General features: G+C 39.3%; 1 protein-coding gene across 1 annotated transcript in view; it reads left to right on the forward strand.

Moving 5' to 3' along the window:
* Window positions 1-2,503: 2,503 nt before the first annotated feature.
* The window catches only part of SLC9A9 (solute carrier family 9 member A9), a 272,019-nt gene continuing 249,505 nt past the window's right edge, over window positions 2,504-25,017 (forward strand). The window contains exons 1-4 of the mRNA XM_081953842.1: window positions 2,504-2,860; window positions 11,594-11,796; window positions 19,539-19,616; window positions 23,599-23,675. Of these exons, the coding sequence (XP_081809968.1) occupies window positions 2,689-2,860; window positions 11,594-11,796; window positions 19,539-19,616; window positions 23,599-23,675 (530 nt within the window). The 5' untranslated portion in view covers window positions 2,504-2,688. The remainder of the gene's footprint in view (window positions 2,861-11,593; window positions 11,797-19,538; window positions 19,617-23,598; window positions 23,676-25,017) is intronic.

Genomic DNA, 25,017 nt, shown 5'->3' on the forward strand with positions numbered 1-25,017 from the left:
GATTTCAGTGTACATAAAAGAAAAGATATTCGTCAAGAATCATAAAGTACAACACTTAATGATAGTCATAGGGTACAAATATACAATCAAATCGTATTAGCAAACAATCAATATAAATCGTAAGGATACAAGCACAAAGTTACAGCCATACAGTCATAAGTGGGAGGAGATGCATGATAGGAACGATGAGAAGATTAATAGTAGTGCAGACTTAGTTAATAATTTGACAGTGTTGAGGGAATTATTTGTTTAGCAGAGTGATGGCGTTCGGGGAAAAACTATTCTTGTGTCTAGTCTAGTGTCTAACTGCATGTCTTCTCCAAGCTTATCCCCTAGTACACTTAATTTTATTTTTGATGCACTGATGATAATTGAGGCATGGAAAGGAAAAGATCCAAAACGAACCCATTCTAATGGTATAATTAGACGAGACAAAGATTTTATCCATGCCAAATTCTCAAATAATCATCTAACAATCCTGTACACCCAATTGATTGTCTTCATCAAGACAGTCTATCTTCATCCCTTATATTCACTTCATTGCCCCAATGGAATTTGGAGAGAAGAGTTTTTCCTCATCTTCCTAATTTTTGTTGTGCTTGGTATACTTCTGTGGCTTTAGGCAAGGCAAAGAAATAATGTAGATAATGTGCTATTTTATCAGAGAGTACTCTCCTATATATCTTTCCCAAGATATAGATTATTTTTTTGGAAAGTGCTATGCCGTGAAAAGCAGAGAAGTGGTAATGATGCTGAATCATTCCTTTCTCTTACATTGCATTGTATTTACAGTATTCCTCCTCCAAAGAATTAGCTGTGGAAGACTTCCTAAAGGAACGGATGGGTGGAAACTGACGCTAGCAGGCACTCTTAAGTTACTCAGATCAGGTGGACATTCAGTAGTCTTCATTTATTTTGCTACTAGATTTTATGCAGTTTTATAATGATGACTAGCTTTCTGCATTGGGTCCAGAAGCTTAATTATAAGCAGTGCTGTGCCCTTAAAATCATTTCTCCTATACTGGTAGAGTTGCCTTACCAAAGGTGTGACTGCTGTATTTTGGACTAACTATAGATGTTGAGTCCACTCCAAAGCACTGAGTCTGATACAATTGTTCAACTGCATGATGCCTTAGGTCAGGGGTGTCCAAACTTGGGAACTTTAAGACTTGTGGACTTCAACTCCCAGAATTCCCCAGCCAGCCATGCTGGCTGGGGAATTCTGGCAGTTGAAGTCCACAAGTCTTAAAGTTCCCAAGTTTGGACACCCCTGCCTTAAGTCAATTATCCAGCTATCCTGTTTGAGGTAGAATCTTTATAATAATGATCAAATCAGAGATTTTCAAAAGCCCAGATGTTTATTTACAAATAGCAACTCTATTTTGGCTTAATTTCATCTCATCTTTTGCCCTATCCTGATTGATTCAGGCTTTCCATGGGTTTTTCAATTTGGTCCAGGATTCAAGTGGTATTATCATTATATTACTTTTCTCCCAGTGGTGAGAGATTTCACAGAAATGTTCAATACCAGAGGAAAAGATAGTGTCCTGCAGGACTTCACACTGAATTAATCAGAATAACAGAGTTGGAAGAGATCTTGGAGGTCTTCTAGTCCAACCCCCTACAAAAGCGTATCCTTTACCCATGATGGCGAACCTATGGCACATGTGCCACAGATGGTACACAGAGGCCTCTCTGTGGGCATGTGAGCCTCAGCTCAGCTCCACCACGCATGTGTGCGCATGCACAGGGGGTGAGGAGCATGGGGGGGGGGTCAGGCATACATGCACAGGGGACAGGGCACAAAGGGAAGTCATGTACGCATTGCATTATGGATGCGGGGAGGCGGGCACAATGTTGCGCACAGCCGCACACATTTTCAGCACTTGACAAAAAGATTAGCCATCACTGTATTAGGGAGTTGGGACTTCACAGCTGTACAAAGAGATCACATGTCAATGTGAATTGATCTAGTTTTCTCTTATATGCAAACAATTTTCTTTTCAAAACGTGTGTTTGATGCATAAAGAAGACACTGAAATTTTGCCTGATCTGATATTTGCGTTTAGTGTGAGATGGAAGCTCTTAATCCCTCAGCTGCCAACCAGTTAGTCAAGGTTTAAGAACTGGGACACCATCACTACTGACCAGAATGTCTTGCTCAGATAGGACAGAATGACAATAAAAGTTATCTCTAACAGATAGTTCAGCAAGTTACCAATATGTCCTGCAAATCCAGGCCTTTGATTTAATTAATTTAAGCCAGGGTTGCTATGTTGGCTCTGCTCTAGTGCTAATAAAACATTAAAATCTAAAATAGTGGCGGCTACTATATTTGACTTAAATATAACACCTAAATATAATATGTTTATGTTTTTTAACATGGTAAACCCCTCCCTTCCCTAAGGAAAATGAAAGCATTGATGAAGCTTCAAGAGAGAAAATGAGACAGGATAGCTTTAAGAAGAAAACAGGAAGCTGTAACCAGAATCCAGTTGAATTCTCAGCTGTGGCAGTGTGCCGAGAGGCTGCAAATAAGACAGATGTGTTTGTTGTGCTTTTTTATGCTGTCAAGGCTTTCTTTTATAAAAGCAGGCATTCAGGATTGAATCTGTAGTGTTTTCTTTAGTTTGGCATTTTTTAGTTACTTTGTTAAGAAAGTATATAGAATATTGTTAATAAAGCAAGATGAAGTTGAAGAAATTGCAGTCAATGAAAGATAAGGACCATTTTTATCATCAGGGTGCTGTGGAGCTTTTGGTCTTTAATTTTTTGCTCATCCTCACAATCCTTACAATTTGGCTGTTTAAAAATCGCAGATTCCGCTTTCTGCACGAAACAGGAGGGGCCATGGTTTACGGTGAGTGTTTTCACTGAAAAAGCTTAGCATTTAAACTTTTTGCACCGAGTGCTTAATTGAACATTTCACCTCTGTGGTGAATAAAATCTCAAACAAGACAAAAGCATTAATTTAAAGATTGCAAGATTCTTGAACAGTAGAATAAAGAAAAAATGCAATTTATCCATTCTGTCTCTTTCTGTTACTTTCTCTCTTTCTTCTCTCATATGAAAAGTTAGAAGAAATCTTGTGAAGGAATCAAATGTCATGCACTCACTGCCAACAACATTCTTTTTGCTGAACATATTAACTTTCCAAACAAATTACTTACTGAGAGCACTAGTCTGGTTTGAAGTGATACATTTTAACAGTATGATCAACAGTATTGGGTGACATTTGTCTATCATTATAATAGATGGTGGCAAATCAAATCTTTATTAAAAACAGCGTGGATTTTCAATTTCTGATGTGGTTTCAGAAACCTGAACAGCTGTATTGTTCTTGCTAGCTTTAAAAAAAAGGTAGTGAAAAATGAGATTATCCAGTTATTTTTTACTCCCTCTGCCTTTTTGTAGCTTACTATTTTTTTTAAAAAAATGCTGTGAGTTTCCTGTGTTTCATATGGAAACCGTGCATAAGGATCTTCTTCAAATACCACAGCTAAGAAACACATGCTAAGTAATTTATAAGGTGTTATGTGTCATAGTTCGTTTTAAAAATGGGTGCTTATATTCATTTCCCACGTAGTGAGAAAATGAAGTCTTTTGCAACCAGCAAGATCTCACTCACACAGTTAATCAGCCTTGCTATACCTATAGGCACAGATAGCATCTGATTGTCTTCAGTGTGCAAATTATAACTGCATTTCTATACTATAAATTCAGAGACCTACCAAGATCTGTTGAATGTGCTGGTTTTTAAACACAATTGTTTGACTGTTACATCACTGGTGAGATTTGCTTCTCAAAAACAGAGAAGAATCATTTATGCATATCTTAATTCTGACAAATCCAGTAAAAGGGACAATAAAATGCTTGTATGTCTATGTGTATGTGAATAGATAGATAAAAGCCATGCCTGCAAACTTTGAACTTTCAACTATACAGCTTCTAATATGTTGCATCATTGGCTAGCCTTTTAGAAGTTACAAACATGTGTTCCATTCATTTAAGAGATATTTAGTGGATGCACGTAAATTATTCACTAAGGTGAAGTGGTCCCATTTAAGGATCTGAACCACCACAGCCTGTTAAAGATTTGCAAGTTTGCTTTGAAGTGTTCCTGAAATCTTTTAAATACTCCCAAAGCTCATCTACTCATCTATGTATTTAAATACTCCCAAAGCTCATCTACTGAGGAGCTGAAATGTAATGTTTTCTTGTGTGCAAAAATGGCTACAGCCACTTTATGGTTTCAAGGAGCAGGCCCAGAAGGGGACTTTGACCTTTAAATAAGAAACTAAGCAAAAGTGAGCCCAAGAGCACAAATTTGAGAAGAACCAGGATAGCAGATACAGGCCCTATGCTACTCTTTTTGGCGCTGTCTCTCGTACTACATTTTGAAGAAGTTATGTAGAATAGGCCAAAAAAGAATTGAAGTATGTTCAGCTGAACACACTCAGGCTGTCCCTTTAAACTCCTGCTCAGTGTATCAATAGTTAGGGCTGATTTCACAACAATGAAATGTGATGCTCCACAACCCATAATTACTTCTTTTTCCAAGTCAGCATTTACCACATCTTAGATTTTCCAATCAGCTTCAAAAATTGTACTATACAACAGTTTGAATATTTTTATTTCTTCCTTTTGAATAAGTCGGTCAAGCTTGCAGATATATAATATAGTTTTCAGCATTCATCATTCCTCTAAGCCTCTGATAGCGAACCTATGGCACGCATGCTCAAAGTGGCACATGAAGCCATGTCACCCGGCACGCGCAGCCTTGCCTGTTTGTCTTCCAGGTTCCTGGCATGTATGTGCGTGTGACTAACAGCTGTCCTTCGCGCACACAGCAATGCCAAAAACTGGTGTGCGCCTGCATGCCAGCCAGCTGATTGTCGGGTGCGCATGTGTGCCAGAACCTGGAAATTTGGCTTTTCCGGAGCGTGGTCCCTTCACACGTGCAGTGGTGCCAAAAACCGCCCTGCGCATGCATGCCAGCCAGCTGAACGTCAGGCATGCACGCACACTAGAACCTGGTATTTCGGCTTTTCCGGAGCGCGGCTGCGAAGAGCACGCCCATGTGTGAGGTTTCCACACGACTTTTTCGGCACTCGGTGCCGAAAAGGTTCGCCATCACTGCTCTAACCTCTCAAAATTTGTTGCTTGGAGTTAATATATACAGATAATATGCAGTTAGTAACTGCTCTGGACAGTGACTATTCACAGTTGTGCTAGTAATAAAAAAGCAACTTTGTAACCAACACCCACATCTACCACCTTTGTAACACTATGAACGTGTCTGTTATTACGGTCAGTTAGGCAGCTACAGAAAACGTTGTATATAAAATTGTAAACACAATCATAGTCATCTGATTTTTTTTTTTACTTTGTGACTGCTTTATATAAAGACAAAATAGCCAATCTCAACTGTGAACACTGAATGAGTACTACATATAATGTTATATATAGGTAGTCTTTGGCTTACAACAGTTCATTTAGGGACTATTTGAAGTTACAATAGCACTGAAAAAAAGGTGATTTATGACTGTTTTTCACATGACCATTGCAGCATCCCCATGGTCATGTAATCAAAATCCAGATGTTTGGCAACTGATTCTTGTTTATGACTATTGCAGTCTCCTTTTGCCACCTTCTGATAAGCAAAGTCAATGGGGAAGCCAGATTCACTTAACAACCTGCTACTAACGTAATAACTGCAATGATTTACTTAACAAATGTGACAAGAGATGTCGTAAAATGAAGTAAAACATACTTAACAAATGTCTGACTTAGTAAGAGAAATCTTTCTGGTCGGAAGTCAAGGACTACCTATATTTTAACAAAATGCATTATGTGCATTCAGGTATTCAGGTCAGTAAACTAATTAAGTATAACATATGAACCAGAGCAACTGACGATCCAGAAACCATGATTGCAGTGCACCAAACCTAGTAATAAGTAACAATCAAGAAGGTGGCACTGGAAATTGAAGAGGAAGGTTAGGTCAGGGTTTGCAAGCATTCATGCTATGCCAAGGGCTGAAATCTTTGGGGACAGAGTCACATCTGGCACTTTGAAAATTCTCATTGGGTACACCCACAAAATGTCTATCAATAAGTCATAAGCCAGACATATATCAATAATACAATACAATAGCAGAGTTGGAAGGGACCTTGGAGGCCTTATAGTCCAACCCCCTGCCTAGGCAGGAAACCCTATAACATTTCAGACAAATGGCTATCCAACATCTTCTTAAAGACTTCCAGTGTTGGGGCATTCTCAACTTCTGGAGGCAAGCTGTTCCACTGATTAATTGTTTTAACTGTCAGGAAATTTCTCCTCAGCTCTAAGTTGCTTCTCTCTTTGATTAGTTTCCACCCATTGTTTCTTGTTCTACCCTTGGAGAATACAGGTAAAACTCGAAAAATTAGAATATTGTGCAAAAGTTCATTTATTTCAGTAATGCAATTTAAAAGGTGAAACTAATATATGAGATAAGACTCATTACATGCAAAGCAAGATAGTTCAAGCCGTGATTTGTCATAATTGCGATGATTTTGGCTTACAGCTCATGAAAACCGCAAATCCACCATCTCAGAAAATTAGAATATTACATGCAATCAATAAAACAAGGATTGTACATAGAACAATATCGGACTTCTGAAAAGTATAAGCACTCAGTACTTGGTTTGGGCCCCTTTTGCAGCAATTACTGCCTCAACGTAGCGTGGCATGGAAGCTATCAGCCTGTGGCACTGCTGAAGTGTTATGGAAGACCAAGATGCTTCAATAGCGGCCTTCAGCTCTTCTGCATTGTTCGGTCTCATGTCTCTCATCTTTCTCTTGGCAATGTGCCATAGATTTTCTATGGGGTTCAGGTCAGATGAGTTTGCTGGCCAATCAAGCACAGTAATCCCACAGTCATTGAACCAGGTTTTGGTGCTTTTGGCAGTGTGGGCAGCTGGAAAATGAAGTTAGCATCTCCATAAATCTCATCTGTGGAAGGAAGCATGAAGTGCTCCAAAATCTCCTGGTAGACGGCTGTGTTGACCCTGGTCTTAATGAAGCACAATGAAGTCCTGTTGCTCAGTGGTCCAAAGTCCTCTTTTCTGATGAGAACAACTTTTGCCAAAAGCACCAAAAACTGGTTCAATGACCATGGGATTACTGTGCTTGATTGGCCTCTCCATTCTTCCTCCATATTCTGGGTCCTTGGTTTCCAAATGAGATGCAAAAGTTGCTCTCACTGAAATACTATATTTACGCCTGAACATTTTCCTGTTTCTTTCCAAATAACACAATATTAAGTTACTGACTGTTGCATCCCATTCCTGTCTCTCTGAAGTATTCATGAATGAATTGTTTTTTCCCCACAATAATATAAGGCAAGGGTCTTCAAACTGTGGCCCAGGGGCCGCATGCAGCTCATGAAGCCATTAATTCGGCCCACACAGGACCATGAAACTGCCCTGCCCATCCTTCGGCCGAGCACAGGACTTACCTTTGCAAGCCACATGGGCTGGAACTGAAAGAGAAGGCCAACAATTTTGGCCTGCAGAGACGTTCTGGAGGCAGGGAAGGTGAAAAACGGGGTGCACAGACAACCCAAATTTGCCTCCAGAAGTTGTGAATGCCCCAACACTGGAAGTCTTTAAGAAGATGTTGGATAGCCATTTGCCTGAAATGGTATAGGGTTTCCTGCCTAGTCAGGGGGTTGGACTATAAGACCTAGAAGAAGGTTTCCTGAAGACTAGAAGACCTAGAAGAGGGTTTCCTGCCTAGGCAGGGGGTTGGACTAGAAGACCTCCAAGGTCCCTTCCAACTCTACTATTGTATTGTATTGTATTGTATAAATAACTGGCAAAAAATGGCCTGTCTTTTTACCTCCCCTGCCTCCAGAAGATGAAGAGAAAGAGAGAGGGAGGGAGAGAGAGGGAGAGAGAGAGATTGATTTCTTAAGCTCTTTGGGACCTAGAAGAATTGCTGCAAAACTGAGTTTCCTGAAGTGGACCCCTAGACTCCTAAACAACTAAAAAAACGATCTAGTAAAAAGAAAAGACAACCAAAAGAGCAACATGCAAACAAAAGCAAATAAAACACCCCCCAGAAGCAAAACAAATTAAAGTTTAATTTGTGTGCATTGTTCAATGGACTGTTAATTGGCCACGCCCACCTAGTCTCATGATCTAGCCATGCCCATCCAGCTGATCCAACCCCCCAACAGTCTGAGGGGCAGTGAATTGGACCCCTGTTTTAAAAGTTTGAGGGCCCCTGATGTAAGGTATGATAAGAAACCATTAACATTATTCTTATTTTCAATTTTATACAAGGAAGAACCATCCTTTAGTATGCTTTCTTTACATTCCTGGAATAGAGTCCAGGAATTTATAAATATCACACAGCATATATCATGAAACAAAATATCTCTCTTTATCCCTGTTTCTGAAGAATTTACAAAATTAATAGGAAAATATAAAATGGCATATTTAATCTAATCCAATAGTATCAGTGAGGATACATTGGTAGTGCAGGAATGGCTGATCTATCTTCAGTGTATTTCTTTTTATAAACAGAACTTACACTGGAACTGCAGAATGTGAGAAAATAAGCAGTGGCCAATGGCACTATCCAAGAGATGGCCAGATGGAAGGATAAGATGAAGTTATTGCTAATTTGTAGAATAGCTTGAATGATTGCTAGAATGGGTACCACCAGGCAAAGCTTGGTATTGACTTGTAGCAACCACCCTGTTTAACATATAACCTTTCAGATATTGCCAAAGTACAATTCTGAGTATTCTCATAAATGGCTTTCTTACTGGCAGGAATTGTACTTTGGTGAACTCTAGAAAATCATTTTGTCATGCCAGTTTTGCTGATTCATGAATGATTTGAACTTAAGAATAGAGGCTGGAGACTGTCCTTAATATTTTTCATGAGGACAAATATTGGGTGAATAATTATTTTAAAAATGAGAGTGAGTATTATGCAGATACGTAGAACTAGAATTTTCCTCCTTTCCTTCCTCTCTATCTCTTTCCCTTCCTTCCTTCCACTTAACTCACGTGAGTGACTCTGGGTGCATATAGCAATGTCATTTAAAAATACATAGTAACAGTCACTATTAAAAATGACAATAAAAAGGCATACAAAAAGGAAATAATTTATTTTTTAAAATGTTTAAGTCATTCCTTTTTAGACTGCAATAAGCCTAATTAAGGTTACACAATAATGTTCTTGCCCTTTTTGTGACAAAATGGTAGGAAATCCCACTCTTAATTTTCAGCAATTGTACCACTGCATTTTGGGGATGGCTTTCCGTAGAGCACAATGGGTACTCTGTCCAGGATGTAATTACTCTCTCAAAGGTCTATGAAAACATTTTAACTCTGATAATGCAGAATGAAAATAGAAAAAATCAAATTATAATTTGTATTAATTGAATTACTGTACATGTATTGAAATATCATAAGATAAGATGATAAGAATGGGGGTTCTTGAAAAATTTATTCCAGTATTTGCTCAGAGGGCTTCAGAAAGGTGAATCAGCCCTAAATTTTCAACCCAATTTGAATAAATGTAAACAAAGATTTTGGCTTACTTTGTTCCTGCTGAGAAATTGCATGAAGAAATTGGCTGATATTTATTTTGTTTTGTATTATACTTGAATCGGGAATTCTGATTTAATTGATCCTGTTAATAATTAGTTTAGCCAATACTATAATCAAACAGATTGCCTTAAAGCAATGATGTAACCCCATCTTATTAAGTAAATGACCATAGAGTAGAATACAATTGTCCGTGAAAACATATGAACCTTATAGAAAGGAAGTGGATTTCTCCCTGCCTGATTTACTATACATTCTTCACTTATCTGTGATTACCATGGGTGGGTTCCTGCCAGTTCTAACCTCTTCTATAGAAGAGGTTCCACAAATCTACAGCGCCGTTTAGAACCGGTTCCAGCTCCTCCCCCCGCCCGTCTGCACATCATCAAGATGAAGAGCGAGAGGAGAAATTCTGGGAGTTGAAGTCCACAAGTCTTAAAGCTGTCAAGTTTGAACACCCCTGGGTTTTTTCCCCTAAAGGTTTAGGGTGCAAGGGTCTTGTAACTTAACAGCTTTAAGACTTACACACTTCAATGTCAGAGTTCCTGAGCCAACATGAGTGGAGGAGGAATTCTGGGAGTTGAAATCCACAGGTCTTAAAGCTGTCAAGTTTGAACACCCCTGGGTTTTTTTCTAAAGGGTTAGGGGTGCAAGGGTCTTGTAACTTGACAACTTTATCAATCAATCAATCAATCAATTTAAATTTATTAGCCGCTCCCTTTCCGAATAGGACTCGGGGCGGCGTACAATGGAGTAAAAAACATATAACATTTACATAAACCCATGACATACATAAATACAAAGACACACATGTACGGAGGAGGTTAACAGATACAATACATAGACAATTAAAAACCATTAAAATACCCTAATTATAAAACCCCATGTACAATCCAAATTCAAAATGTTAAAAACAGACAGTCAGGAGGGGTACGAAAAAATTACGGTTGAGCCAGGCCAGATAGTTGAAAGAGGTGGGTCTTCAGTTGTACACGGAAGGAGCGGAGATCGGAAGTAATCCTGATGTCACGGGGGAGGTCATTCCACAGGGCTGGGCCCATCACAGAGAAGGCTCTGCTCCTGGGTGTCGCCCCCCGGCACTGTTTGGCGGACGGCACCCGGAGAAGTCCCTCTCTGTGAGAGCGGATTGGTCGTAGGGATGTGTGGGGCAGGATGCGATCCTGCATGTAACTAGGCCTTTAAGACTTGCATGCTTCAAATGCTGGAGTTTCTGAGCCAACATTTTGGTTGCTAAGCAAGAGCATTGTTAAGTGACTTTCACCACATTTTACAAGTTGGCCACGCCCACCCAGTCAAATGCCTGGCAAGCCACTCCCACTCAGTCACATGGCCGGCAAGCACTCCCACAAAGCAGAAGTTTTTTTTTTTTAAAAAAATCATGGATGGAATTCCATGTGGAATATTACATATTACACAATCATTTTTTTTTTAAGAACTATGGGCTTGTTACTCATTTAATTCTGTAATTAAAGGACACCAGGCAACCTGTTGACCTCAGCTTTTACTTTAAAAAAAGCCTTTTCCAGCTTTGTGCTATCTAGGGACTATAACTTCCAGAATTCTGTTTTTGGCCATAGATAATTACTTATATAATAAGAAAATTTTGTTTGTAAGTAATACTTAATAAATTTCAAAAGAAAAGAGCAGGAATGTAGTATTCAAGGTAATGGATTCATTATTAGGTATTTTTAACACAATTTACATGTGTCACTAAATGTTTTTTTAAAAGAGAGTGGCTGTTTATTGATATTGTGCTTTGGCAGGCCATGATGCTGTGCAAATCACTTGAAAGAAATGTTTCAAACTATGTGGGACAAATTAACTGCTACAAAGGTAAGTGCTTTATAGAGTATTCCCTGAGAAGCTGCTTCTGAAGCTGCTTCCTCCTCATGTATGTGCATACACTCCCATTTTGCTTTGGGGGGAAACCTTTCATTTTCATTGACTGTCTCTTTGCCTCTCTAGGTCTCATCATGGGATTAATTTTACGGTATGCCACAGCTCCATCTGATTTCGAAATTGGAAATGTCTACGACTGTGATAAACTCAAGGCTGGCTTACCCACCCTGCTTGTCAACATCACAAATCAAGTGTATGAATATCAGTACAGAAGGGAAATTAACCAGCTTAATGTCAATGCACACCAAGGGAATGCAATGCTGCAAAAGGTAAGATAATGTCTTCTCAGTGTGGGCGATTTTACATTATTGTTTATTTCTGATTAATTATAATGATCCTAAGAAGAGAATCAGAGTGATTTAAATGTGCAGCCCAAGAACTTTATTTACCATATTAATTGTCTATTTGCAATAAGAAAATAAGCACATCTATTTCACCCTTTCTGCTTTCACACTTCAAAGGCTGTGGTGAATATAAGAAGATTGTACATGGAAGTCATGTCATGTAAAAAATGAGCAAGAAACTATCAATCTCTGTAAGTTAAATTGCTGTTTATCAATCTTCCTAGTTTAAGTTCCACCATTCACCTTGTTCAGAAATCTGGGATCCACCAAGACAAAAACTAAGAAACAAAAACCATGTTGGTTCCTAAGTCTGTTTCATCTAGCCGTCCTGGCCTAATTCCAGCTCTCCCACCTCAGTTTGTATTTTTAAATTTTACGGTTTGGTTTTAAGGTTAAGTTTTTAATTTTTATAAACTTGTACAGGGGTCTATTTAATCTGATTTTAATTATATTTATTATCGATTGTATGGTTTTAATTTGGTACCTGTACACTGCCCCGAGTCCCTTCGGGGAGAGGGGGCGGTCTAGAAGTCTAATAAACTAAACTAAACTAAACTAAGTCTAAACTACTTTGAGGCTTCTCTTTCTTTTGAATTTGTCAGTTATTTTCCCTGTTACATCCTGAGTGACCTACTTTTCTGAACTCATTTTATAGAAGGCTAAAATATTTAGGAGTCTCATTTTATAAAAGGCTAAAATATTTAGGAAACAATCTCTGAAATTTCATTGGCATCTTTCTAAATAATATTTTTCTTTCTGTCTTTTTAATACCAATAAGTAACTAAAATATCAAACCAGCTGCAGAAAGTGTATTACAATAATAATTTTCAATAATAATTGAGAATTTGAACATTTGGCTTCTTAAAAGTGTGTCACTCTTCTTTCTGCTGGGTTGTCTTCATCAAGCTGTGTTTGAAGGTATGAGCATTTTACGATTTTTGAATAAAAGGCATGTCATCATTCTCCTTCATGTTCGAGAAGAAAGGTAGATAAAATGCTTCTCTTGGTTTAATTTTCAGGTTAATTTACCATTTGGATTTGTCAGTACAAAATCCTTAAATTATAAAAGTTCTTTCTCCTAATGTTAATGGCCAGCTAGTTGACATTAGTTTAACAATCCAAAGTAAGCAGAACGCAGAACTTTTTTTAAAAAATGCTGAGTTTTCACTTCCTGTTTATCATTCAGGCTATCTGCTGGACAAAAGAAAAAAGGAAGTCATTTTCTAGTCCAGCTGCATTGTTAAAGAACTAAATAATTCATCTAGGATCATAACCCCATAAACGGAAAGCACTTTATGGGAACAAAAAACTGCAGAACATTTGGCTAATGATATGTTCTTGCTTTTAAGGTTATTAGCAGAAACAAATTGAAGATACAGTTGAATTCAAATCCTTATAAAATGATATTTTATAGAGTGGACTTCTGTTTTACATTGTAAAATGGTTATTAAAACAAAGTGTAAAAATGCAGGCTGCAGGCATAAAAACTGAATACAAATATGAGTTTATGGTTTGCACTGGTAAAGATGGCATCAAAATTATTAATGCATTCATTAATCCTTTCCCATTGTCACCATTGTTAAAAGTAAAATAGAATCAATCTATAGATTTAAATTTTCCCAATGAAATTTTAATAATGTCTGGCAATTTATGCTCCTGGAAACAAGATGTCTTTTAAAAGAAGTATGGTTTAATAGTTTGCAATTAATTAATTTAAATCCAATGGTTTTCTTTATTTATTTAAGTATATTTGAAGTTACTGGAGAAGGAATCTATATATTTTGATAAAATCCATAAAACTTCCTGTGAGATCTGACGTCTTGTTTCCGTGGTCTAAAAATTAACTATATTAGACCTGATTATTACATTTCCATATATGTTTTTTTGGATTTGGCTCTCTTCCATAAAATGTTATTAGGTTAAAACTGCTAATTTTCTTTATCATGCAAGAGCATAGCTGCTGAAAAGGTGGATTGTGTGTGTGGGGGGGGGGGATCTTCAAAAGGTTATTCATTTTAAAGCCAGCTTCATGCCCTACAAAGCTGGAAGCAGTTGAAAGTAGAGCCAATTTATACCCAGCTGAATTGCAACACGTGTGACTGAAAACTAATGCAATTGTCCTTTTGTTGCACTGAAATTCAAGAACTTCTCAGCTGTGGGAATTCTTGCATCATTCCTCCTCTGTCTCTGGGCCCATCTAGCTTCTGTCACCTCCCGATAAAGTAGTTTTTCTCAGCCTTGTTATGTTTAAGACATGTGGACTTCAAATCCCAGAATTCCTCAGCCAGCATGTTAAATTTGCCAAGGCTAAGAAACAGGGCCATAGAGGATCTTATTTCATGGCTCTTTGAAATACAGCAAACAGCATAGCACTTTTCCTTCCCCGGCTACTTGCTCAATCCAGTTTTTGAGAAATCACTCAAGCAAATGCAAAGAATATGAGGTTAAAAACATTAAAATCACAAGGGACAAGGAGGAAAAGATTTACATCTCAGCATTCTTTCTAAAATCAAGACTCAAATTTTACTCGACTATATACCATTGATTAACCAAGTTACACTAATTTTATCACTTTTATTTGAAAATCTATGTCTTATTTTTTTTTATTCTTTATATTTTCCTCCCTTTTTTCCCGAATAAATTTTGTGTATGTCCATCTGGATATCATGCTGCTTATTTTAAAAATGAAGTCTATGAACATTTCATGCAGAAGACATCACAGTTGCTCTACAATCCCTTGCGTTCTTTAAAATTTCATAATATTTTGTTACATTTTCTGTTTCTGGGATTGAGAAAACAAACAAAGCCTTAAAACATTTTTTCAACAGTTAGCATGAAGGGAAGATTATTTGCAGAAGGCCTTAGAGTCACCCAATTCGACAGACTAAGATGTGTCGGGAGATTCACCCTGAGTGATGACTACTAGCCATAATTCTTTTTTACTAAGATGTCATCAGTAAGGGAATCATCTTCCATGCCATATTCAGAACTGAAACTTCCTTCAAATGTCCCCTTGATCTTGTAAAGGCTTTGCTAGAGGATCTGTGTTGAGCACAGACTCTCTGCATTACATCTCCAATCAAGTTCTGAAGAATTTGAACCCAAGTCATCTTTGCATTATTCTTTATCTACTTTCTTATATATTCATAAATATTTCTGAAAAAAATTCTGAGAAGCAGGATATAATATCTTAAATTTACATGGTTATTTTACCATGTCTCTAAAATATATAGAAGACAGTGACCTGGTTATACATTATAATATATTATAGTTTATTTAATCCCAGGTAACTGTGTTCACACAGTACACTAAACCAAATCCAGACTACATTATAATTTGCTACAATATGTGAATAAAGCAAGGCAATACAAATTAAGAAAACAATTTAGGAAACTGATATGAAATTTCCTTTGCAATAGTTTGCTCTTTAAGTATCTTGAATACTAGTAAGTAAAAGGTCCTTAGAGGCAAAGTGGTACCATTGCCATAGTACCAAGCATTTCCTGTGGCTCCAGGTGGGAATAGAAAGGATTTTATGTTGCTGCTAATGAGTAGAAACACTCTTACTGAAATTTCAACTAATATTTATGTTAAATAAAATTGATTTACAATAATAACAAACCTTCAAAAGGCATATATTAATTTGTCCTAGATCATATTAGGGAAGGGCCAGCCAAAAGCTCAATTGATATAAATTATGGTTATTATTTAACATTTTGAATGCTATGAATTGTTTGTATTTTCTCTGAGTTGGAAAATTGGATGGATTGAGTATAATGAGATGATTAGAGCTACTATAATCCCTTTGCATGTTACTTAGGAGATTTTTGAGTCTCTGGTTCTCAAAAATTCAACATACTTTTTGATGCATGTGGACTGGCTGGAAGTTTCAGCAGCTTCTGTACTTACTGGCCTATCTTTTTAAACTTAGAGATCTTTGGATAGTTTTCAGGGAGTCCATGAACATAGATAGCAGAAAAGTTACAGATTTGTTTTCACTACTTTGTTTGGGTATGTAAACACATTTTTTTGAAAAGGAATTCATGATTTTCAGCCGACTCTCAAAAGGGTTCATGTCACAAAATAATTAAATAATTCTTTTTGTAAATAGTCCCCTCTTTGGGGAGCAGTTTGGTCCCCAAGCAAGATTGACTCCCTCTTCCACCTTTCTGGAAGTTCATAAAAAAAAACTTATTGAGCATTTCAGAAAGTTTGATTCAGTATGAAATCATTGGTTCAGGTTTTTTTAATTATCATGTACATTATTACATTGTGATATTACAATACAATAGCAAAGTTGGAAGGGACCTTGGAGGTCTTCTAGTCCAACCCCCTGCCCAGATAGGAAACCCTATACCATTCCAGACAAATGGCTATCCAACATTTTCTTAAAGACTTCCAGTGTTGGGGCCTTCACAACTTCTGGAGGCAAGCTGTTCCACTGATTAATTGTTTTAACTGTCAGGAAATTTCTCCTCAGTTCTAAATTGCTTCTCTCCTTGATTAGTTTCCACCCATTGCTTCTTGTTCTACCCTCAGGTGCCTTGGAGAATAGTTTGACTCCCTTTTCTTTGTGGCAACCCCTGAGATATTGTAACACTGCTATCATGTCTTCCCTAATCCTTCTTTCTATTAAACTAGACATATCCAATTCCTGCAACCGTTCTTCATATATTTTCGTCTCCAGTTCTCTAATCATATTTGTTGCTCTTCTCTGCACTCTTTCTAGAGTTTCCACATCTTTTCTACACTATGGCAACCAAAACTGAACGCAGTATTCTAAGTGTGGCCTCACCAAGGCATTATAAAGTGATATTAACACTTCATGTGATCTTGATTCTATCCCTCTGTTTATGTAGCCTAGAACTGTGTTGGCTTTTTTGGCACTGCTGCACACTGCTGGCTCATATTTAAGTGGTTCTCCACTAGGACTCCAAGATCCCTCTCACAGTTACTACTATTGAGCAAGTACACCTATACTGTACCTGTACATTTCGTTTTTCTTGCCTAAATGTAGAACTTTACTCTTTTCACCATTGAATTTCATTTTATTAGATAGTGCCCAATGTATTGTTTTTATTGTTACCATGATTTCTATTTTGTACATAAACTAGAATTTATTTTGGCCTGTGGCAATAAATAAATCTCAGATAAGTAAAGAGGTTAAGATATTTTCTTTCGTTTCCGGTTCCGGCGGCTGACGGCGACGGGCAACTCGTTTGCTCGCTCCGGCTCCCCGGTGGGCTTCCCCACTCCTTGGGGGGCACAGGACGCCCCAAAGAGGCGTCCTGCCGGAGGGGCGGCATCGCAGGGGATCCCCGCATCGGCGGTGGCTGGTGGGGGCCCCCCCGCTTCGCTCCAGGCACCTGGGAGCAGTATCTGATGCAACCTAAAAGTACAGAGATGGATTTGCAACAAATGCTTCAGCAACTCATACAGAGCCAAGAGGAAATTAAGAAACAATTAAAGGAAATGAAAGAAGAAATTAAAGAGAACCAAGTCCAAATTTATAAGAACTCACAGAGACTGGACCTTGTGGAGGGTGGGGTGGCGGAGGTGAGGGGGTGGTAGAAGCGGTGCAGAAGGGAAACAAAGAACTTGATACCCAACAAATGAAAACAGAATTTGAGAGAATGTCCTTTTATCTTAGATTTCAAAACGTGATAGAAGCAGATGATGAAAACATAAGGGACATCATGACAAACATTTTGGCTGAATATATACACAAAGAAAAACAACAGATGGAATGGGAGATAGAGTGAATTCAGCTTATGCCAGAACACACAATGTACCCAGGGAGGTACATATTAAGTTTCTTAGAAAAAGCACAAGAGACGAAATTCTGGGTGTACAAAGGGGGCAGGCCCTGACATACCATGATAGGGAAATAACTATCTTGAAGCAGATCCCCAAGAAAATTAGGGAAAAAAGGAAAAATTATTCGCAATTGGCAAATAAATTATACCAGAAGGGGGTGTGGTTTAGATGGTTGATGCCTGAAGGTATGTTGATATTCTGGGAGGAGACAAGAATTAGAATTAACACACCCATAGAGGCACAGGCCTTTATGGAAAAAAACAAAATACACCTAGAAAAAACAGAAGATCCTACAACAGATATGCAGGACACGGGAGGGGCCGGGAGAAGGGGCAATACCAAGAAAGCTCAGATCACAAAATGAATAAGAAAATCTCATTGATATAAACTGACCGAAAGTAGTAATGGAATTAACATGCGGATTATATATTACAATGTATTAAACTGATTGAAAGTACCAATAGAACTAATATGCTGATTATATATGACTATGTATTAATGTTTTATACTCAGATGTATACTATGAGTTTGGAGGGAGGGGGCGCCTACCACACTTTGCAACTGCTAAAATTTGTACACCTTTCCACTACCTTTTTCCTTGTAAATTTTAAAAAAACCAATAAAACTTTGTTTTTTTTAAAAAAAAGATATTTTCTTTCCACCATTTTGATGTTGCCATGACACTCCATGCTCTTCAATCTGAAACACACACACCCCCAACCAGTTGGAAATTTTGCCTTCAAATGTCTTCCCTTGGGATTTAATTGCTACTGCTTTGAAGTAAATGTCCAAAGAATGTTTTTATTTCATCACATTGAAAAAGAATTGGTGGAATAAAAACAAGAGATGGTCCTAATTTTCCAAACAATGGAGCAGTTATTGAAGCTGCAAGTCCTGAGATACAGGCAACATCTGCTTCCCAAAACCATAAGCCACCCAAGCAGCTTGGGTGTCCAGAGTGCAGGAAAAGAAACTGCCCTATCACCCACACTGAAATAAGATTCAACAGTTATCCTAGCAGGGTTCTGTATCTGATTAGATGAAGTAGTAACATTATACCCATTGCCCTAAGTAGCAGAATATCTCAGTCTGTTCCAAATGCAAGTTTATGGCAATCTGGAATATGTGTTCCTGAAGGAGTTGCTGGGTAGAAATGGTTGGTACACTAACAGAGAAGGTACACTACCTTTTCTCTCCAAACCCTTGTTTTTACATTGTTCTACTTTTTTTGTAATGTTAATCCATTTTATATGTATTACTGCTATTGTGTGTTGTTTTATCTTGATTTAAGCTGCTTAGAGTTTCCAGAACCACAAGATGGATGGCAAATAAATTTTATAAACAAACTTGCAGAAGCTTCATTGAACAATTACAATAAAAATATAGACTTAGCTGCTTACGTTTCGTTGCTTAAATAGGCGTCCCACAATATTGACACTAAACAAATTTGCATTAATCAAGTGAGCCTTTGCGGAAAATGAAATGTGATAATATTTTTTTATTTTTACTTTTGAAATTCATTTGAATGGTTTGCTATTTGCCAATTGCTAATTGCAGGATCCAATCTGAGCTTGTGACCACTTCAGATTGGATCCTGCAACATTATCCTAAGACACATGTATATTTGCCTTCGTTCACAATTTGCTATTTTATCATTTCATGTCTTATACATGTTTTCCTTATATATTTTTCATCTGTAGTAAAAATGTATAAGGATACCAGAAAGAAATGTTTTCTTAAATATTGATCAGTGTTATTATCTGTAAAATGTTAATGTAAAGAGTGATACCGTTTCAAAGACCTAATACTTATTTTATGTTTCTTTATCTGTTTCTTGCTCTTTCTGGCAGATGACTTTTGATCCTTCCATCTTCTTCAATGTTCTATTACCCCCCATTATTTTTCATGCAGGATACAGTTTAAAAAAGGTAAGTGGTTTCTTTTAATAGTAGCAGACAGTCTGCTGTTTATGACTGGGACCAAAATGTTTTAATTTGACCAGAGAGATCAAAGAAAGAAAAAGAAAAATGTTTCCAACTGCAAATTACGATTTTGATTCTTTTTGTAATACAGTTAAATCATAAAGACTTTCCCTGCAAATGCTTAAATTAAGTCTGCAATATAGAAAGTGGCAAATCTAATCATAAAAAAAATAATTTGTTTCTGTTTATGAGCTCAATCCTGGCTGCATCCAGTCACTGGATACTTTTAAAATTACAATATTGCAATACAGGATACAAAACACTTCAAGTCATTCTCTGTCTTGGAAAAATCACTTCAAATTTCTAAACTCAAATAAATAGCAGTCTTCATTACTTAGGAAAGTGCTGATCTTTCAAATAATACCTCAAACAGTTAATCTTATGAAACAGAATGAAAGGTGTTTAAGTTTTGGGACGGGAAGGGGCTCATGGTATTTGGGAGGGGAATCGGGCTGGTGGAGACATCTCGAAGAAGGGAGTTTTGTTCTGACCATCTTCTGCACCTGCTGAAGGTCTGTGTTTGGGTTTGATCAAGGTCAACTGTCTCTGCATACCAACTGAATGAGGCCACCTGAAGATGTACCCCACATGACACCCTTGGGGATTGGAGATTGGACATTGGGTGGGGGTAATTAGGGGGAGGGATTTGGGTAACTTTTGATATGTATATGTTTGCGCCTTTTTGCCTCAGATCTTGCTTCACTTTCATTGTTTTAATTACATATCCAGTAAAAGTACCTTTTCTCTAATTAATTGGAGTTGGGTGTTTCCTTTCTTGTTGAAGGAGGCACGCCTGACACCCAGACTGTTAAATATGTATTGGAGAAGATATTTCTTACTTGCTGGAATGTAAGCATTGACAACTGTTAATTATGACTTTTGGTCATGGGGGACTTCAACTTGCCGTCAACGGGAGCGGCTTCCGAGGTGGCTCGGGAGTTCATGGCTTCCATGACGGCCATGGACCTGACCCAATTAGTGCAGGGCCCCACTCACGAAGGGGGCCACACACTGGACCTCATTTTTGTATCTGAACAGTGGACGAGTGATCTGGGAATAGGGGATTTAGTCATCACGCCCCTGTCATGGTCAGACCACTCATCCCTCCGGCTGGACTTCCCTGGCGCTATCCCCCACCGCGAGGAGGCGGAACCAGACTCTATAAACTGGTACCGCCCCAGGCACCTGATGGAATCTGATAGATTCCAGACGGAGCTTGGGCCAATACCTGTAGCCTTGTCCCGCTCCCGCTCCGAGGACCTAGTGACTGCCTGGAATAGGGCGACGACTGGGGCCTTGGACCGGGTTGCGCCTTTGCGACCTCTCCTGCGACATCGACCCACCCGGGCTCCTTGGTTTACTGAGGAGCTTAGGGTGATGAAGCGCCACAGGAGACGTCTAGAGAGCAGGTGGAGGTCCTCACGCTCCGAATCTGACCGAACACAGGTAAGAGCCTATTTGCGGACTTACCTTGTGGCAATAAGAGCGGCCAAACGTAGACATTGTGCTGCTCTTATTGCGTCCGCGGATAACCGCCCTGCCGCCCTGTTTAGGGTGACCCGCTCCCTTTTATTGCAGGGGGCGCGGGAGACACCCTTACAGGGTAGAGCAGAGGAGTTTGGGGAATATCTGCAGGACAAAATCGATCAGATCCGGAGCGGGTGGGCCTCCGTCAGTGGACCAGACGAGCTGCCAACAGCGAGTCTTGAGAGACCATTCTGGGAGGAGTTTGACTCTGTTGCCCCCGAGGATTTGGACAGGTTGCGTGGACGTCTGCGACCTACCACGTGTTTAACGGACCCGTGCCCCTCCTGGCTGGTACTGGCAGCCTGGGAGGTGACACGAGGCTGGCTCCTGGGCCTGGTGAACGCCTCATTGGGTGAGGGATACTTACCAACCGCCTTGAAAGAGGCGGTGGTGAGACCCTTGCTCAAGAGACCTTCGCTCGACCCAATGGAGCTAGCTAATTGTCGTCCAGTCTCCAACCTCCCCTTCTTGGCGAAGGTTGTTGAGAATGTGGTGGCGCAGCAATTTCCACGACACCTAGACGAATCCGACTATCTAGACCCACGTCAGTCCGGCTTCCGACCCGGGCACAGCACTGAGACAGCCTTGGTCGCGTTGGTTGATGATCTCTGGAGGGCCAGAGATAGGGGTTGTTCCTCTATCCTGGTCCTATTAGACCTCTCGGCGGCTTTTGATACCATCGACCATGGTATCCTATTGCGCCGGTTGGAGGGGATGGGAGTCCGAGGCACCGTTTTACGGTGGTTCGGCTCCTACCTCTCCGACCGGAAGCAATGTGTGTTGACAGGGGGGCAGAGGTCGTCCCTGAGGCCACTCACTTGTGGGGTGCCATAGGGGTCGGTCCTCTCGCCTCTCCTGTTCAACGCATATGTGAAGCCGCTGGGTGAGATCATCCGTGGTTTTGGGGTTGAGTACCATCTTTACGCTGATGATACTCAGCTGTATATTTCAACCCCAAACCACCCCAACGAGGCTGTCGAAGTGATGTCCCGGTGTTTGGAAGCCGTCGGGGTCTGGATGGGGGACAACAGACTCAAACTCAACCCCTCCAAGACCGAGTGGCTGTGGGTACCGGCACCTCGGTTCAGCCAGCTGACTCCATCGCTGGCCATAGGGGGCGAACAGCTGTCCCCCGTGGAGCGGGCGCGCAATTTGGGCGTCCTCCTCGATGCCCGGCTGTCAATGGAGGACCATGCGGCAGCCGTGGCAAGGGGGGCGTTCCACCAGGTTCGCCTGGTGCGCCAATTGCGCCCCCTACTGGACCGGAGTGCCCTGCGCACGGTCACTCATGCGCTGGTGACGTCTCGCCTGGACTACTGCAATGCCCTCTACATGGGGCTTCCCTTGGGACGCATCCGGAGACTGCAGCTAGTTCAGAACGCAGCCCCGCGGGTTATTATGGGAAGTACTCGTTACTCCCACGTAACACCTCTCCTGCGCGAGCTGCACTGGCTACCTGTGGCCTTTCGGGTGCGTTTCAAGGTATTGATTACCATCTTTAAAGCGCTCCATGGCATAGGACCTAGTTATCTGCAGGATCGCATCCTACCACACACGTCCCTGCGACCTATCCGCTCACACAGGGAGGGGCTCCTCCTGGTGCCGTCTGCTAGGCAATGCCAGCGGGCGACACCTAGGAGTAGATCCTTCTCTGTGATGGGCCCAACCCTCTGGAATGACCTCCCCCCGGACATTCGAACTACCACCGACCTCCGTTCCTTCCGGCAAAAGTTAAAGACTCACCTATTTCAATCAGCTGGCCTGGCACTTTCTTAGTTTTATCTCCCGGGGATTTATTCATTTTAATTGGGTTTGGGGTTTTAATAGTGATGTTTTTAAGGATTAGAATATATTTATTTCTTAGTACAGCCTATCTCCCCCTCCAAATGTATCTTAAATGTATTTTATTATTATGACTGGTTTTATTTGTATTGACTGTACACCGCCCCGAGTCCCTTTTTGGGAGAGGGGCGGTCTAAAAATCTAAGAAATAAAATATAAAAAATAGTTGAAACCAGTAAGTTTGGTGTAGATTTTGATGAAAGCATACAATTATAGTTTGGTCTAGCAGTTAAAGCTAGAAAGCAGGGGGGTAGGTTCAAGTCCTGCCTTAGCTATGAAAGCCAGTTAGGTTTCCTTAGGCCAGGGGTGTCCAAACTTAAAGTTCCCAAGTTTGGACATCCCTGCCTTAGGCCAATCACTCTTTCTCAGCCCTACTCACCTCAAAGGGTGGTTGTTGTGGAGAAAATAGAAGAAGGAATATGTGGGAGAACTAGGAGGAGGAATATGTTTGTTGCCTTGGGTTATTTGTAAAAATAATAGATGTGGGATATATATATAAATAAATAACATACTAAAATACATAGCATTCACAAAATTATGTTTATCTTTCTTTTTCTAGAGACACTTTTTTCGCAATTTAGGATCCATTTTGACATATGCTTTTTTGGGAACAGCTGTGTCTTGTATTGTAATAGGGTAAGCAAATCCATTTTCCATTGTGTGCCAAAATGTCAAACTGGAGAAAATCTGTTTGTAGAATTCTATATTTCAGTTATACTTTTTAAAAATTGCAAGTAGTCATCATTTAGGTACTACAATTGAGACCAACAATCCCATTACTAAATGCTGGGGTCACTAAGCAGGAAATAATATGATCACAAGGAACTTCAATCACTTCCTATTCAGTCATTAAATGAAACACTGCATTAAGCAAGACACATGACTTTTTACTTGTGTCTCATTTTACTTGTGTGTTCACTGTTAACTCTGCTTGTTGGAAGCACAAGTAGCCATCCTATGATTGTGGGACTTCACAAGGGAAGTAAATGGAAGAATTTATGTTTGTAAATCAACCCGTTATCTCTAGACAAGATGGGAGCACACAAATTTAATAAAATATGCATCATTCATTTCATTACATAAATTGCAGTAAAGCTGAGTTTTTACACCATTGTAACTTTTAAAGATTCATTAAATGAAACTGTTAGTAAGCAAGAGCTACCTATATATATCTTCTCTCTCAGTGCTGTTTATTAAAATCCTCTGGCTTACTTGAATAGTTTTATGTATACATGTTTCATCAAGGCATACTTATTTATAGGCATTGAAGTTTGAATTTTGGGTAAAACAATTACTTTTATACACAAGCAACAGTTTCTAGCTCGATTATATTTCAGAATTTGAAACCCATTAGATTGCCTTTTTTTTCTCTTTTCTTTTAAAACAAGTTCAAAAAATTATCTTTTTAAATTCAAGTCACTCCTGGAGGCAAGTTGTTCAACTGTTTACCTCATTAATGCCATTTGCCACCTGCATATAATGTAATTAAAATGAGAAAAACTGTTCTCATACATTAAACAGAGACCAAAAATATATGCCACAGGAGACAGTAATAAATCAGTTTCTGTTAATCTATTTCATTTTAATAAAATTGGAGCTCAGAGGAACCTGCTCCTAAAATATGGAGGGAATTTTTTGGCCCCAAAATATGGAGGGAATCTTTTGGCCCCAAAATATGGAGGGAATCTTTTGGCCCCAAAATATGGAGGGAATCTTTTGGCCCCAAAATATTTTTCCTCGTTCAGATTATATGCATGAGATCTTTCTTACTGAGTTCCAGCATAAGCAAGATTGTCTCTAAGATTTTAGTGGGACTACAATGAATAGCAGAATGATATATGTTTTTCAAAGATTTCTAGGATAATGGTGGTCTAAGATAATAGGAAATCATATTACTAATTACTATATTGATAATAGTATCACTGAAAATTGCTCAAGGCTTTAAAGGGAGGTTCAACGATCACATATATCTTTAATT

The sequence above is a fragment of the Natrix helvetica genome, assembly GCF_964273705.1.
Source record: "Natrix helvetica genome assembly, chromosome: 5".
Taxonomy (NCBI): Eukaryota; Metazoa; Chordata; class Lepidosauria; order Squamata; family Natricidae; genus Natrix; species Natrix helvetica.